Source organism: Telmatherina bonti (assembly GCF_933228915.1).
Source record: "Telmatherina bonti genome assembly, chromosome: 15".
In the NCBI taxonomy this organism is placed as follows: Eukaryota; Metazoa; Chordata; class Actinopteri; order Atheriniformes; family Telmatherinidae; genus Telmatherina; species Telmatherina bonti.
This window is the reverse complement of record NC_136613.1, coordinates 33,648,990-33,660,986: the sequence shown is the minus strand read 5'-3', so window position 1 is coordinate 33,660,986 and position 11,997 is coordinate 33,648,990. Positions and strand designations below refer to the sequence as shown.

General features: G+C 43.0%; 1 protein-coding gene across 1 annotated transcript in view; it reads left to right on the top strand.

Moving 5' to 3' along the window:
• Positions 1–7,457: 7,457 nt before the first annotated feature.
• The window catches only part of LOC306766921 (nck-associated protein 5-like), a gene marked incomplete at its 3' end in the record, with an annotated part of 142,486 nt that continues 137,946 nt past the window's right edge, over positions 7,458–11,997 (top strand). Inside the window, exon 1 of the mRNA XM_079254779.1 lies at positions 7,458–7,518. Within this exon, the coding sequence (XP_079110905.1) occupies positions 7,490–7,518 (29 nt within the window). The 5' untranslated portion in view covers positions 7,458–7,489. The remainder of the gene's footprint in view (positions 7,519–11,997) is intronic.

Here is an 11,997-nt window from a genome sequence, read left to right as displayed (position 1 = left end):
GTGTGTTAGAGACGTCCTACGGAAATGAAGGAAGAACTCCATCTACTGGCAGTCTGCTGAGGAACATCTTCATGTTGTCCCTGATGCAGGAAGAAAAGAGGAAAACAGAGCTGTTAATCCTGTTACAACCTTTATGTAAACGTTAAAAGCCTGCTGCGGTGAACTTTGGCTGTTTCTGATCATAGAAAAGCCACATTTCTAACACTGGATTATAACAAGATACCTGAATGTTAGACGTCAGCATTTACTTCATCAGTTCCACATTTTTCCGCTCTAATGGGGGAAAACGACTGGAAATGTCTATTCTGGAAGAGAAAAGAGGATCAAATCTCCATCTAGCAGTAATTCTGTAGCTTTTTACATTCTAAAAATAGAAGCTGTCCCTGATAAAGCTGCATTTTTCTCCACGCATGAAGCCTTTCTGCTCTTCTTGTTTGCTCTCAAGTCATTTCACTGTGATGAGGTTATGGTCCACAGTTCTGACTGGGGGTAACTGGTTAACACTGTCTGATGACAGGTAGACCATCGTAGCGGTGATGCTTAATTTCTTAGTTACCGTAAATTATCGTTAAGAAAATTACGGAGTAGAACAATCAGCCTCGTCTCGGATTAAAAACTTTTTGACCCACAGATCACAGCAGTGGATGTTGTGCTGATGTCAGGTGGAGTTCCTCACGTTGCTGAGTTTTTACAAAGGATTTACCAGAACACCGCCATGTTTCTCTGCACCCACAGCTACTCAGCTAAACAACGTATTACACGATGAGTTTAAAGTTACGAAGCGTGTGGAAGGTAATCAACTTGTTCCTAACGTAACCTGACAACTGGCTTAAATGAAAATATCTGCCTGAATCCAAAAGTAAACCTGAAAGTACACAATAAGTACATGGAACCAAACTCCTAATGACAACAAATCAACTTGTTGATAAAATTACATGAAGGACTGATATCTGCCATGAGAAGAAAAAACATTTGTCTACCAATAAATGTAATGTAAGGAAATAATCCAGTTGTTTCTAACCTGAAGTACTGTGTGTTTATCTGGTTCAGAACATCAATGGAAACTCGAGACAGCTCAGTTACTACAAAACCAAGCAGCAGGTGTGATGCTGCAACGTATGTCATCACAATGATCAATAAGTCAAACAGGTTGTAGCGTTTTACATCAACAACGCGCTACTGGTTGTCAAAGACTTACTGCCTGTATTTCCACATCAGTGATCACTCGTCTCCGTTGTTGTGAGATCAAGTTGGTGTTTATTATTTTTCTGTTGTTAATATCATAACAAAGTCCATCAACGGCGTCACAACATGAATCGTTCAGTAGAAACACTGTTTGCCTCTCCCATCAACAACACATGTAACTAAAATCATGACCCTTAAACATGACACCCCCCCCCCCCCCACCCCCCCCCTCCCCCCAGTGGAAGGATAGGTAAATGATGAAACATGGCTTCTACTCAGGCTATCAGTTCAAGGCAGGTTATTATGACAACTCATTCATGCCAGCAGTTACAGAAACCTCTCTGATACTTCACAAAGCCTCAATTTCAGTATAAATGTACACCAGTAAGTACAGAGCAGAGAGTAATTTCCCATTAGCTAAAGCTGAAAGCTGGAATGGATCAGTGTAGAAATGTTATCAATGACGTAAAGTTACACTGTGGCAGCAGAATCTAGTTATGATGTGTGCATATGAGTATGAGGATATGTCTATGCAAATACATGTGTGTGTGCATGTGAATCCTATGCGGAAGGGTAAACTGCAGTTCTCCCTTCATCCACTAGGGGCTGCAAACAGAACGAATCCCCATAGACTCCCATGTTAAAAAGACCAACTTTACAGCAGAAATAAACATGTTTACAGCAGAAATAAACATGTTTACTGCAGGAATAAACATGTTTACAGCAGAAATAAACATGTTTACAGCAGGAATAAACATATTTACAGCCTGGTACAAAAATCCATTTTAGGTTTAATAGGACAGGTTTACCTTCATGACAACTGTGGGGGGAGTGATTTTTTTTCTAGCTCGCCCATTTAAAAGTATTTTAATCTTGAAGTTCGTCATATTTAGGGGTGCAATCCTTTTGATTGACAGGTGCCCGATCTCCTGCTTCAAGTCAGAAGAACGTAGAACAACCGTGGTTTTTAGCCGGTTAACAACGTGACTTAGCTTTAGCCCGCTTACCTCCGTTAGCTGGTTAGCTCCTGTTATCTCCTGGTTAGCTCGGTTAGCTCTTAGCTATAAGCAGCTCGGAGTTCGCTTGATGTCAATCATCCATCATGACGCTCACAGCCCCCCTCTCAGCTCCACCTCTTTGCCCATATTTGTATTTTCCTGGGGTGACGACACGCATGCCCCTGCCAAGATGGTGATGGTAGGAACCGCCCACCAAGCTTCAATTCAGCTCTTCAGAAACCTACGGGTGATGTCACGGAGGCTACGGCCATCTCTTTATATACAGTCTATGGTGTCTACACACCTGTTTACAATGTCAATCCCCCCTGAAAAATCATCACCTGGATTTAATAAACAAATAGGAGCCTCCCGTTGGATAGTTACTGCTGATGATGCAGTGAGTGGTTTCTCATTTCTTTATAAACAACCATGTGGAGAGACACATCCTGGAGAAGATGTTGGTCTGTTGAACAAGCGTCTGGTCGTCGGCATCAGAAAACCCGTAGGGAGACGTAAAAAATACTAAAGCTGTGTTAAAACTCTCCCACACATTACTATAACCTGGAAAGATGGTTTCTTTCAGGGAGAAATGTGGTCAGAAAATTCCTAAATGATTCCGATCTGCGATCACTGAAATGTTTGAGGAATAAAAGCGGAAGCAAAGCAACAGTAGAACTCAGGACTGTGTTTAAGAGAGAAAGTATGAGCATTTCCATTCAGTATGATGCAAAGAGAACTGAAGGGATTGGGAATGAACTGCTGGGCAGCCAGAAGAAAACCACTAATCAGTGAAGTAAACTGGAGGAAAAGCCTCCAGATGTTAACTGGAAAAAGAGCGTAAAGACTGGACTCTGGAGCTGGAAGAAGGTCATGTGGTCTGAACCCGGACTGATTCTGTTCCAGAATGATGAAGCATCAGAGTAAGAAGAGAGGAAGATGAGGGGATGCAGACATCCTGCTGAGAGCCTGCTGTACTGGTCTCAGGGGGCGTCTATGGTCTGGAGCTGCTGCATCAGTTTTCTCACGGCTCAGATTGAGGAAGAGTGGTTCAGGGAACAGGAGACGTGGATTTTCCATCACAGATTCCAGACCTGAACCCCGTTGGGAATCTTTGGGACGCGGTGCAGAAGTCTTTGCACAGCAGTCTGACTCTAATTATGTGATGTTGCACGAGATTATCGACACAATGACAACAAATGTTCCAGAAGACGGTCCAGCAGAACTCTGGAGAGGGTCTCCTTCTTTTCGTAGCAACATTTTTTTTGTGAAACGTTTTTTTTTTTAATCTCATTTTAGTTCTTCTCATATTCTCAGAAACATTTCAGGAAAACATTTTAAACTTTATTGAAGGTATTTTACTTGTGTATACATAAGTACAGTTGTACATGTATTCATTTTTCATCCCTTCACATAGTTTTTCTTCTTTGGTGTTTCTATAAGCTGTAATGGCAAGTAAACCTAACCCTGGTTTAACACCATGCAATGTCATGATGATGATAAGGATAATGGATGTACATCTATATATATATATATATATTTGAGTTTAGACATGGACTCTCCTGTTTTATACTAAAGCTTGTGCATTTATGTGTGTGAGTGTGCATGCAGGAATGGATAGGAGTGCTTTGAGTCACATGACTGAAAAAGCACTTTATAGCTAGAAGTCCATATTTATGCATGGACACGTATCAAAATATATGTCACTAAAGAATGTATGTGGTTTGCATGAGTTAATGTAATGTATTTATGTGTATTTATGTGTATGTGTACAGGTATTTGTCTGCCTGAATGTAGAAATATATATAGAAGATTAGCAGCTGCTAATGAAAAGAAACATCACTGCCACTGATTTATGCATCTTTTGAGTTTTTTTTTTTTTTTATTGCATTTTGACCTCCAGAGATGCTTTACTGTGTCTTTTGGTTCATCTTGAATACATTACATGAAATATTACATGTATAAAACCACCTAAGATGGAAGTTTATCTGTTTCTGTTCCTACTGTGACACCTCACACAGACATCTTATGATCAACATGCAGCTCTAAAAGGTGAAGTAATGATCAGTAGAAACCAGAAGAGGGCAGCGTTGACTCTCTGTACACCTTCGAGAGTTCCTTTGGATTCACATTTCTGTGACCAGCATTGTTACCTCCGCCTGGGAGGTTGTTTTAAACAGGAATTGTTTCCCTTTAACCAACAGATTAGCCTGTTTTTTCTCTGTCTTCTTCTTCTTCAGCATTTATTACCTCTGCCAAGGAGGTTGTTTTATCTGGTGTTCATCTGTCTGTTTGTGTTCAAGATAACTCAAAACGTTATGGAAGGGTTTCCATGAATTTTTCAGGAGTTGTTGGAAATGTGAAAATGAAAAACTGAATTAATTTTGGTGGTGATTCGGATCACTGTTTGGCTCCAGGAACATTTTTAGAACTGTGGCCTTCGCCAGAGGTTTGTGATCTCTGCTTTTCTAGTTTTCATATGAAATATTATGAGCTATGTGAAAGATATATGATGACTCAGTGAATCTTAACTAGATAAATGGTGTGAAATGTCAGCCTGGAAAGCACAGGAGGATGCTGAAAAGCTGCCTTTACATCTGGAGAACCTCTCTGGAAGAACCTAGAACCTTCTCAGCACCGCTGAGAAAAATCAACTCTTTAAATGACGAGTATTTGTCTGCAACATGGCTGTCTGGATTGGGTCTTCAGGGTCCCCGTCCCGCAGGTTTCAGCTGTTTCACCTGGCTCCAGTCATCGGGTTGGAGGAGAATTTGACGATAACGTGTGTAGTCACCCTTTCTACCCAAACCACAAGTCTGCTGGAACGATGTCTTTGGAGAAAGAGGAACTGGAGATGGTTGGATGTGACACACAGCATCGCGTGGATCATGTGAAGAAGAACAAACCAACGTAATGTTGTCGCTGTCCCCCTTTCGGCTTGTCCCTCTGAAGGGGTCGCCACAGCGAATCATCGCTCAGGCAAACTGGCACAACCTTTATCTGGGCTTGGGACCGGCTATCAGTCGGGTCTGCAGCAGCGTAGGGGAGCAGGACTCGGACCGCCGACCAATGGACACTAAGAATTTGCCATGAGACCATATTTAAGCTGTTATCATGTTAAACAGTGGTGTAGTTTTAAGAAGGCATGTTCCTTACAGCAAAGCTACACGTGTCCATGCTTCATGTTGTAATGCTGACGGGTTGTGTGTGGGTGGTAAGCTAACCTGGTAGCTATGCAGAAAAAACGTGACAATAAGTAACTCACGAACACACTGGTACTGGATTTCCACAGCGCTCTTCGTTTATTAAACTTACCAACCTTATAAAGCCCGGTTGGACGGCTACTGCCTTATCATACATGAATAACACAGAAGCTACACAACCCACCCATTACCATGAGATCGGGAACCAAAACGAGCGTTCTTCTAGAGAAAATGTCCATCCATTCTCCACAAGCCGACGTCCCAATCTGCTAGGCGCTGTCCGATGACATCACCAGTAGTGGACAGGCAAAGTGTTCTTAAAGGGTCATTCCACAATTACGACTGTTACAATGTGCTGCACATGATGTGAAGGGTGAAGCGAGGAACGGTTTGGACTGAACGATTATGGATTTTTCTAGCCCTGCGATGTGTGTTATGACATGAAACAATACAGGAACTGCTTGGGCAGCTGCCATCTTGTTGACAATGACCCTGCACTGATCTCCCCTCCTTCTGTTGACGCTACCAGCACGGTTTCTGTCTGTATTTAAGTCATTCTGCTTGTCTTCACGGCCTGCTTTTATTGTGCCAGCTCATGATTACATGTTTTATAATGTTCAAAGATCTATTGTGTTTTACCTTAAAGGTTTGTTTACTGGCTCAAATCAAGTAACCTGAGCGTCAGGTACCATAGAGACTGATGAGAACATCAAGTCCATTTGCCTCCTACATCGCAGGATGTGTATTGTGACCAAGCGGCAACCTCCGGCGGTTAAAAGTGAAGCCGATGCGAAGTGCATAAAACTGCAGTTCCCCCTTCATCCACTAGGGCAAAACAGAGCAAATCCCCATAGACTCCCATGTTAAAAAGACCAACTTCACGGCAGAAATAAACATGTTTACAGCAGAAATAAACATGTTTACAGCCTGGTTCAAAAATCCATTTTAGGTTTAATAGGTCAGGTTTGCCTTCATGACAACTGTGGGGGGGGTGAATTTTTTTCTAGCTCGCCCGTTTAAAAGTAATTTGATCTCGAAATTCAGCATATTTAGGGGCGTGTCCTTTTGATTGACAGGTACCCAATCTCCCGCTTCAAGTCAGAAGAACGTAGAACAACCGTGGTTTTTAGCCGGTTAGCAACGTGACTTAGCTTTAGCCCGCTTACCTCCGTTAGCTGGTTAGCTCCTGTTATCTCTGGGTTAGCTTGGTTAGCTCTTAGCTACAGAAAGCTCGGAGTTCGCTTGATGTCAATCATCCACCATGACGCTCACAGCCCCCTCTCAGCTCCACCTATTTGCCAATATTTGTATATTTCGAGTGAGACGACACACATGCCCCTGCCAAGATGGTGATGGTAGGAACCGCCCACCGAGCTTCAATTCAGCTCTTCAGAAACCTACGGGCGACGTCATGGAGGCTCCGCCCATCTTTTATATACAGTCTATGATTGTGACACTGCACACATTGCCATGACGATGATCAAATGATAGATTGTGCTGCTCATGGTGAGATATCGCTGTTCTGGGAGAAATCCAGGCAAAAATAGTACAAAAAAAAACTCATCCAGATGCAAATAGAACAAGTTCAAAGTGATAACATGGAAGTTTATTAATAACCAGTGTATCAGACTCGTTGGTCATGTCGTCGGTATTTACTTTAAGAACCCAAAAGGGTTGCAGCAGTTGAATTCCTCTGAACATGGCTCTTCTTTTAGATTCACATGCATAAAGTGTCATGAGAAGGCAGCTTGTCTAGCCTGCATGCTGATGGGCGCAGGGCTAACAGGATGTGGGCACTAATTCAGAAGCACAGTCGGAGAGGTGAGGAGGCAGCAAACTGATCCTAATCCTTCCAAACAACTCTCTACAGTCACACGGGGCCTTTAGAGGGAGAAAAGGGCGGCTGGTGAACAGATGCACCATAACATTGAAATCTTAATTGGGATTATGTTTTGCAAGATTAGTAACAAACTTAACTGTTTACTTCTCTGCCCTGCAGCTACGCCGCCAAGTCTGATCCGTGGTTATAATCCCCAGCTGAAGAGGCAACAGCAGCCGAGTGTGGAGCGAAGGGAGAGGCTGGAGTCTCAGCGGGGTGGGCGGCAGATGGTGACACTGCAGCAGCACTTCTCCAGGTAGCATCTCCATCACACCAACAACCCCACTGCAAACTGAAGCAGCATGTACAGGGAATGAAACCTGTCTTCAGGGGAATAAACCAAAATATTTCAGCTTTTAGTGCTCAACTTTCATACAGAAAAAATATTTTATTATTTTTGTAAAAAATGGATCCAGCTGAGTGGATTATTTCTAACTTGCTTTTAGTAAAGAAGGAAAACCCACAGAAGGAGAATCTGATGGATTCTTCCTTTGGGCACAAAGTTAGGTTTAAGTACGCTTTAATAAGCTTACAGAAAGTAAGCAAAGTGTGTCTCATGTCAGATGACAGCCAACACACGAAACACTTAATTCACATATGGTGGCCTCACACTCGTAGAACACAAACATACAGCTGCACAAGTGTGTTTACCAATTCTCTCTGCTCCACAGCCACGTTCCCAACCGCGTGGAGTCGGAAGTAGTCCGACAGCTGGAAGGTAGAGAGAGTGGAAGATGTTTTCCATGTTCTCATCATGTGGCTTTGCCTCCTTTCACACCCTGACTGCAGCCAATTAATGAAACGCTTTAAGATAAAAATAAAGATATTTATTAGGGCTGTGACGATTTGATTCTACTTCTGATTGTTTTGGGTGCAGATTTAATTCAAATTGTGATTCTCACGATTCTTCCATATTCCTGATTTTTGCTGACTACAAACAAACAAAAAAAAATTGTTTAAAACTTTATTTTCTCGTCATTTTTCAGCATTACATCAACGTGACTTTCGATCCTTCAGGCAGCACCGCATTAAAGACCAACATTGTGTAAAGAATGTCACCACATGTAGGATACACTACATCAGGTGATTCTGGACTCACATCAGCTCGTCTGGACTCCAGTTGGTCTGGACTCCAGCTGGTCTGGACTCCAGTTGGTCTGGACTCCAGTTGGTCTGGACAACAGTTGGTCTGGACTCCAGTTGGTCTGAATTCCAGCTGGTCTGGACTCCAGTTGGTCTGGACTCCGGTTGGTCTGGACTCCAGTTGGTCTGGACTCCAGTTGGTCTGAATTCCAGCTGGTCTGGACTCCAGTTGGTCTGGACTCCGGTTGGTCTGGACTCCAGTTGGTCTGGACTCCAGTTGGTCTGGACAACAGTTGGTCTGGACTCCAGTTGGTCTGGACTCCAGTTGGTCTGAATTCCAGCTGGTCTGGACTCCAGTTGGTCTGGACTCCAGTTGGTCTGGACTCCAGCTGGTCTGGACTCCAGTTGGTCTGGACTCCAGTTGGTCTGGACTCCAGCTGGTCTGGACTCCAGCTGGTCTGGACTCCAGTTGGTCTGGACTCCAGTTGGTCTGGACTCCAGCTGGTCTGGCCTCCAGCTGGTCTGGACTCCAGCTGGTCTGGACTCCAGCTGGTCTGGCCTCCAGTTGGTCTGGACTCCAGTTGGTCTGGACTCCAGCTGGTCTGGACTCCAGCTGGTCTGGACTCCAGCTGGTCTGGCCTCCAGCTGGTCCGGCCTCCAGCTGGTCCGGACTCCAGCTGGTCCGGACTCCAGTTGGTCTGGACTCCAGCTGGTCTGGACTCCAGCTGGTCTGGCCTCCAGCTGGTCCGGACTCCAGTTGGTCTGGACTCCAGTTGGTCTGGCCTCCAGCTGGTCTGGCCTCCAGCTGGTCTGGACTCCAGTTGGTCTGGCCTCCAGCTGGTCTGGACTCCAGCTGGTCTGGCCTCCAGCTGGTCTGGCCTCCAGTTGGTCTGGACTCCAGCTGGTCTGGACTCCAGCTGGTCTGGCCTCCAGCTGGTCTGGACTCCAGTTGGTCTGGCCTCCAGCTGGTCTGGACTCCAGCTGGTCTGGCCTCCAGTTGGTCTGGACTCCAGCTGGTCTGGACTCCAGCTGGTCTGGCCTCCAGCTGGTCTGGACTCCAGTTGGTCTGGCCTCCAGCTGGTCTGGACTCCAGCTGGTCTGGCCTCCAGCTGGTCTGGCCTCCAGTTGGTCTGGACTCCAGCTGGTCTGGCCTCCAGTTGGTCTGGACTCCAGTTGGTCTGGACTCCAGTTGGTCTGGACTCCAGTTGGTCTAGACAGTTGCTGTTTGACGAGTCCACACTTCAACTTGCTGTTATAACATGATAAATTAACAAACAATCACCTGTTTAGTTTCAGCCTAACTTTGCAGAAAGCGTAATGAAATGATTTTTCACCAGATGGTGTTTTATTATCCGTTGTTGGAAAGCCTGAGTCTTTGTTACATCGCCGTTTAACTCGAAGCTCCGCATTAAGTCGCTGTTTCTGTTCATGTTTAGACGTTTAGTAAAACTTCACAAGTTTGCAAAATAACTCCAGTGTTGATGCAAAGTTTATTCCTAACAAAACTAGCTCAACTTCAGCTGCTAAATGTAATGAGAAACATGAGATTAGTGCTCATGAAAGGACATTTTTTTAACTTCATCATTTGTTTAGTGCCAGTGTAAATGAGGCTACAGAGTTATTATCTGTATCTGTATCTGTTATTATCACCACAGTGTAATCAGTGTAGCTGCTTAGTTAAACACATCTGCTTTGTTAGAATTCTTTATTTCAGACTGGACCAGGTTTTTCTGGTTTGTTCCCCCAGTTTTCCACATTTCTGTGCCTAATCTGTCCAGATCACTGTGGAATCTCTAGTTACTCTTAAAGCTGATTTTACATTCCTCCTCTACAATCTTTTACATCCTTACAAACCGTCTGCTGGAAAGACAAACTGGGATAATATGTAGTTTTATTAACAGCTTTTCTGAGGCATGAGACTAAGACACTTGCTATGACATGTCTTCTGCATTGCAAGGACACTTCTGTGTCCCTGAGCTCCCCTTCCTGCTTGTGACGAACAGAAATAATGATGAAGCTTAATGTCCTGCCAACTGTTAGGCTACGCGTCGCCTCGTCATCAGAGTTCAATAGCATCTGCTGCTCTGATCTACAGCTCAATATTTCATCTAATATTCGATTTCTGCCTCCTTTCTCATTAACACATGCAGTCAGAAATGTAGCTAAAGAGTCTAATAAACAAGATGCTTTCATAAAGTTGTAAAATATAACTTGTGTTTTTTTATATAAAAAGCCAAAGCAGCCTTTAAAAATAACTTAAATACTTATTTACTGGTCTCCAAAAGCATGTGAGTGAGTTTATATTTAATTTATAAAACAACTTGAATGATGAAAAAGCCTCAGATGATTATCCAACTGTATGAAATATTTTATTTTTCATCCATAAAAGACATCAAAGCTAATAAAGGATTTTATCCTTAGACAAACATTTAGGTTGATATTTTACATAAATAACTTTTTACTGAGAAATGGTGCCTCTGTGCTCCACATAAAGAGCTAGAGCAGTGAAAGGGGTCACGTTTCTACTTAAATGGAAACTAGGCCGTTCATTCATGCATTGTTATACATGATGAGTGAGGCGTGCGCTGCAGAAAGTGTAGCTGATGGCGAAATGTCACAGAACAGCAGCAGGAAGAAAAGCCGATGCACAAGGTCAATGGAGGGCTGTAAACTGTAGATGCATGTTTTCTCATCATGATAATGTCTGTAAGATCTGTGAGGTTTTGGCATTTAACCAAAATCTTCGTGTGAAATGAAATGAAAAATACTTTATTAATCCCCAAAGGGAAATTCAATAAATGAGCTAACCCAGCTCAAGCTCCCCACAATCTGGCCTTACACTGATCAAACCCAGTGAAAAATATAAATGTCTGGTTGGAGTTGTCCAGTTTCGTTGTGAGTTTGAGACTAAAAAGCAGAAACCGGTTGAAATGATTTATTGATCACACATCATGGTGATCTGGAAAGAAAAGACAGAAAAGATCAGAAAGCTGAAAACATTTTACCTTCATATGGAGGTTATGATCCAGAAACAAACAATCATGTTAAGGAAATAAAATGGATTTGTTTATACCATTATGCCACTGCAAAACTGAAATAGTTATTGTTACTTTTACACAAGCAACAAGCTATTTATGCAGATTTTTCAAGTTAGAGACACTGTATGATCTGAGTATCAGGCTATATTTATGGTACAATGTAAATTTCCCAATGATTCCACTGTAACTGTTTACATATTTCTGTAATATATTCAGCCCTTTAGACAATATCACATAAATGTTACATTGCGTAAAGGAAAACTAAAGCCTACAAGCCTAATTCGCCTTGCATTTAGCAGACGCTTTTATCCAAAGCGACTTAGATATGAGTGAGAACAACACAAGCACAAAATCAAACAGTAGAAGACATCATAGGAAGATGCTAGTGGACTGTCCAGTTGGACGCAGATCATTCCATGAGGTGCTACGGGCTTTTTTTTGTTGTTGTTTACTCCCTTCCCACCCCACAATATCACCTATGTTATCATACAAAGAATCAATACCATAAAGTTTGTTGCAAAGAACTGGGCTAAGTTCTCCAACTTTCCAACAAATACAGCTAAACTAAGTGTTGAAGTTCTCCTTGAAGAACTGAGTCTTCAGCTTGCTCTTAA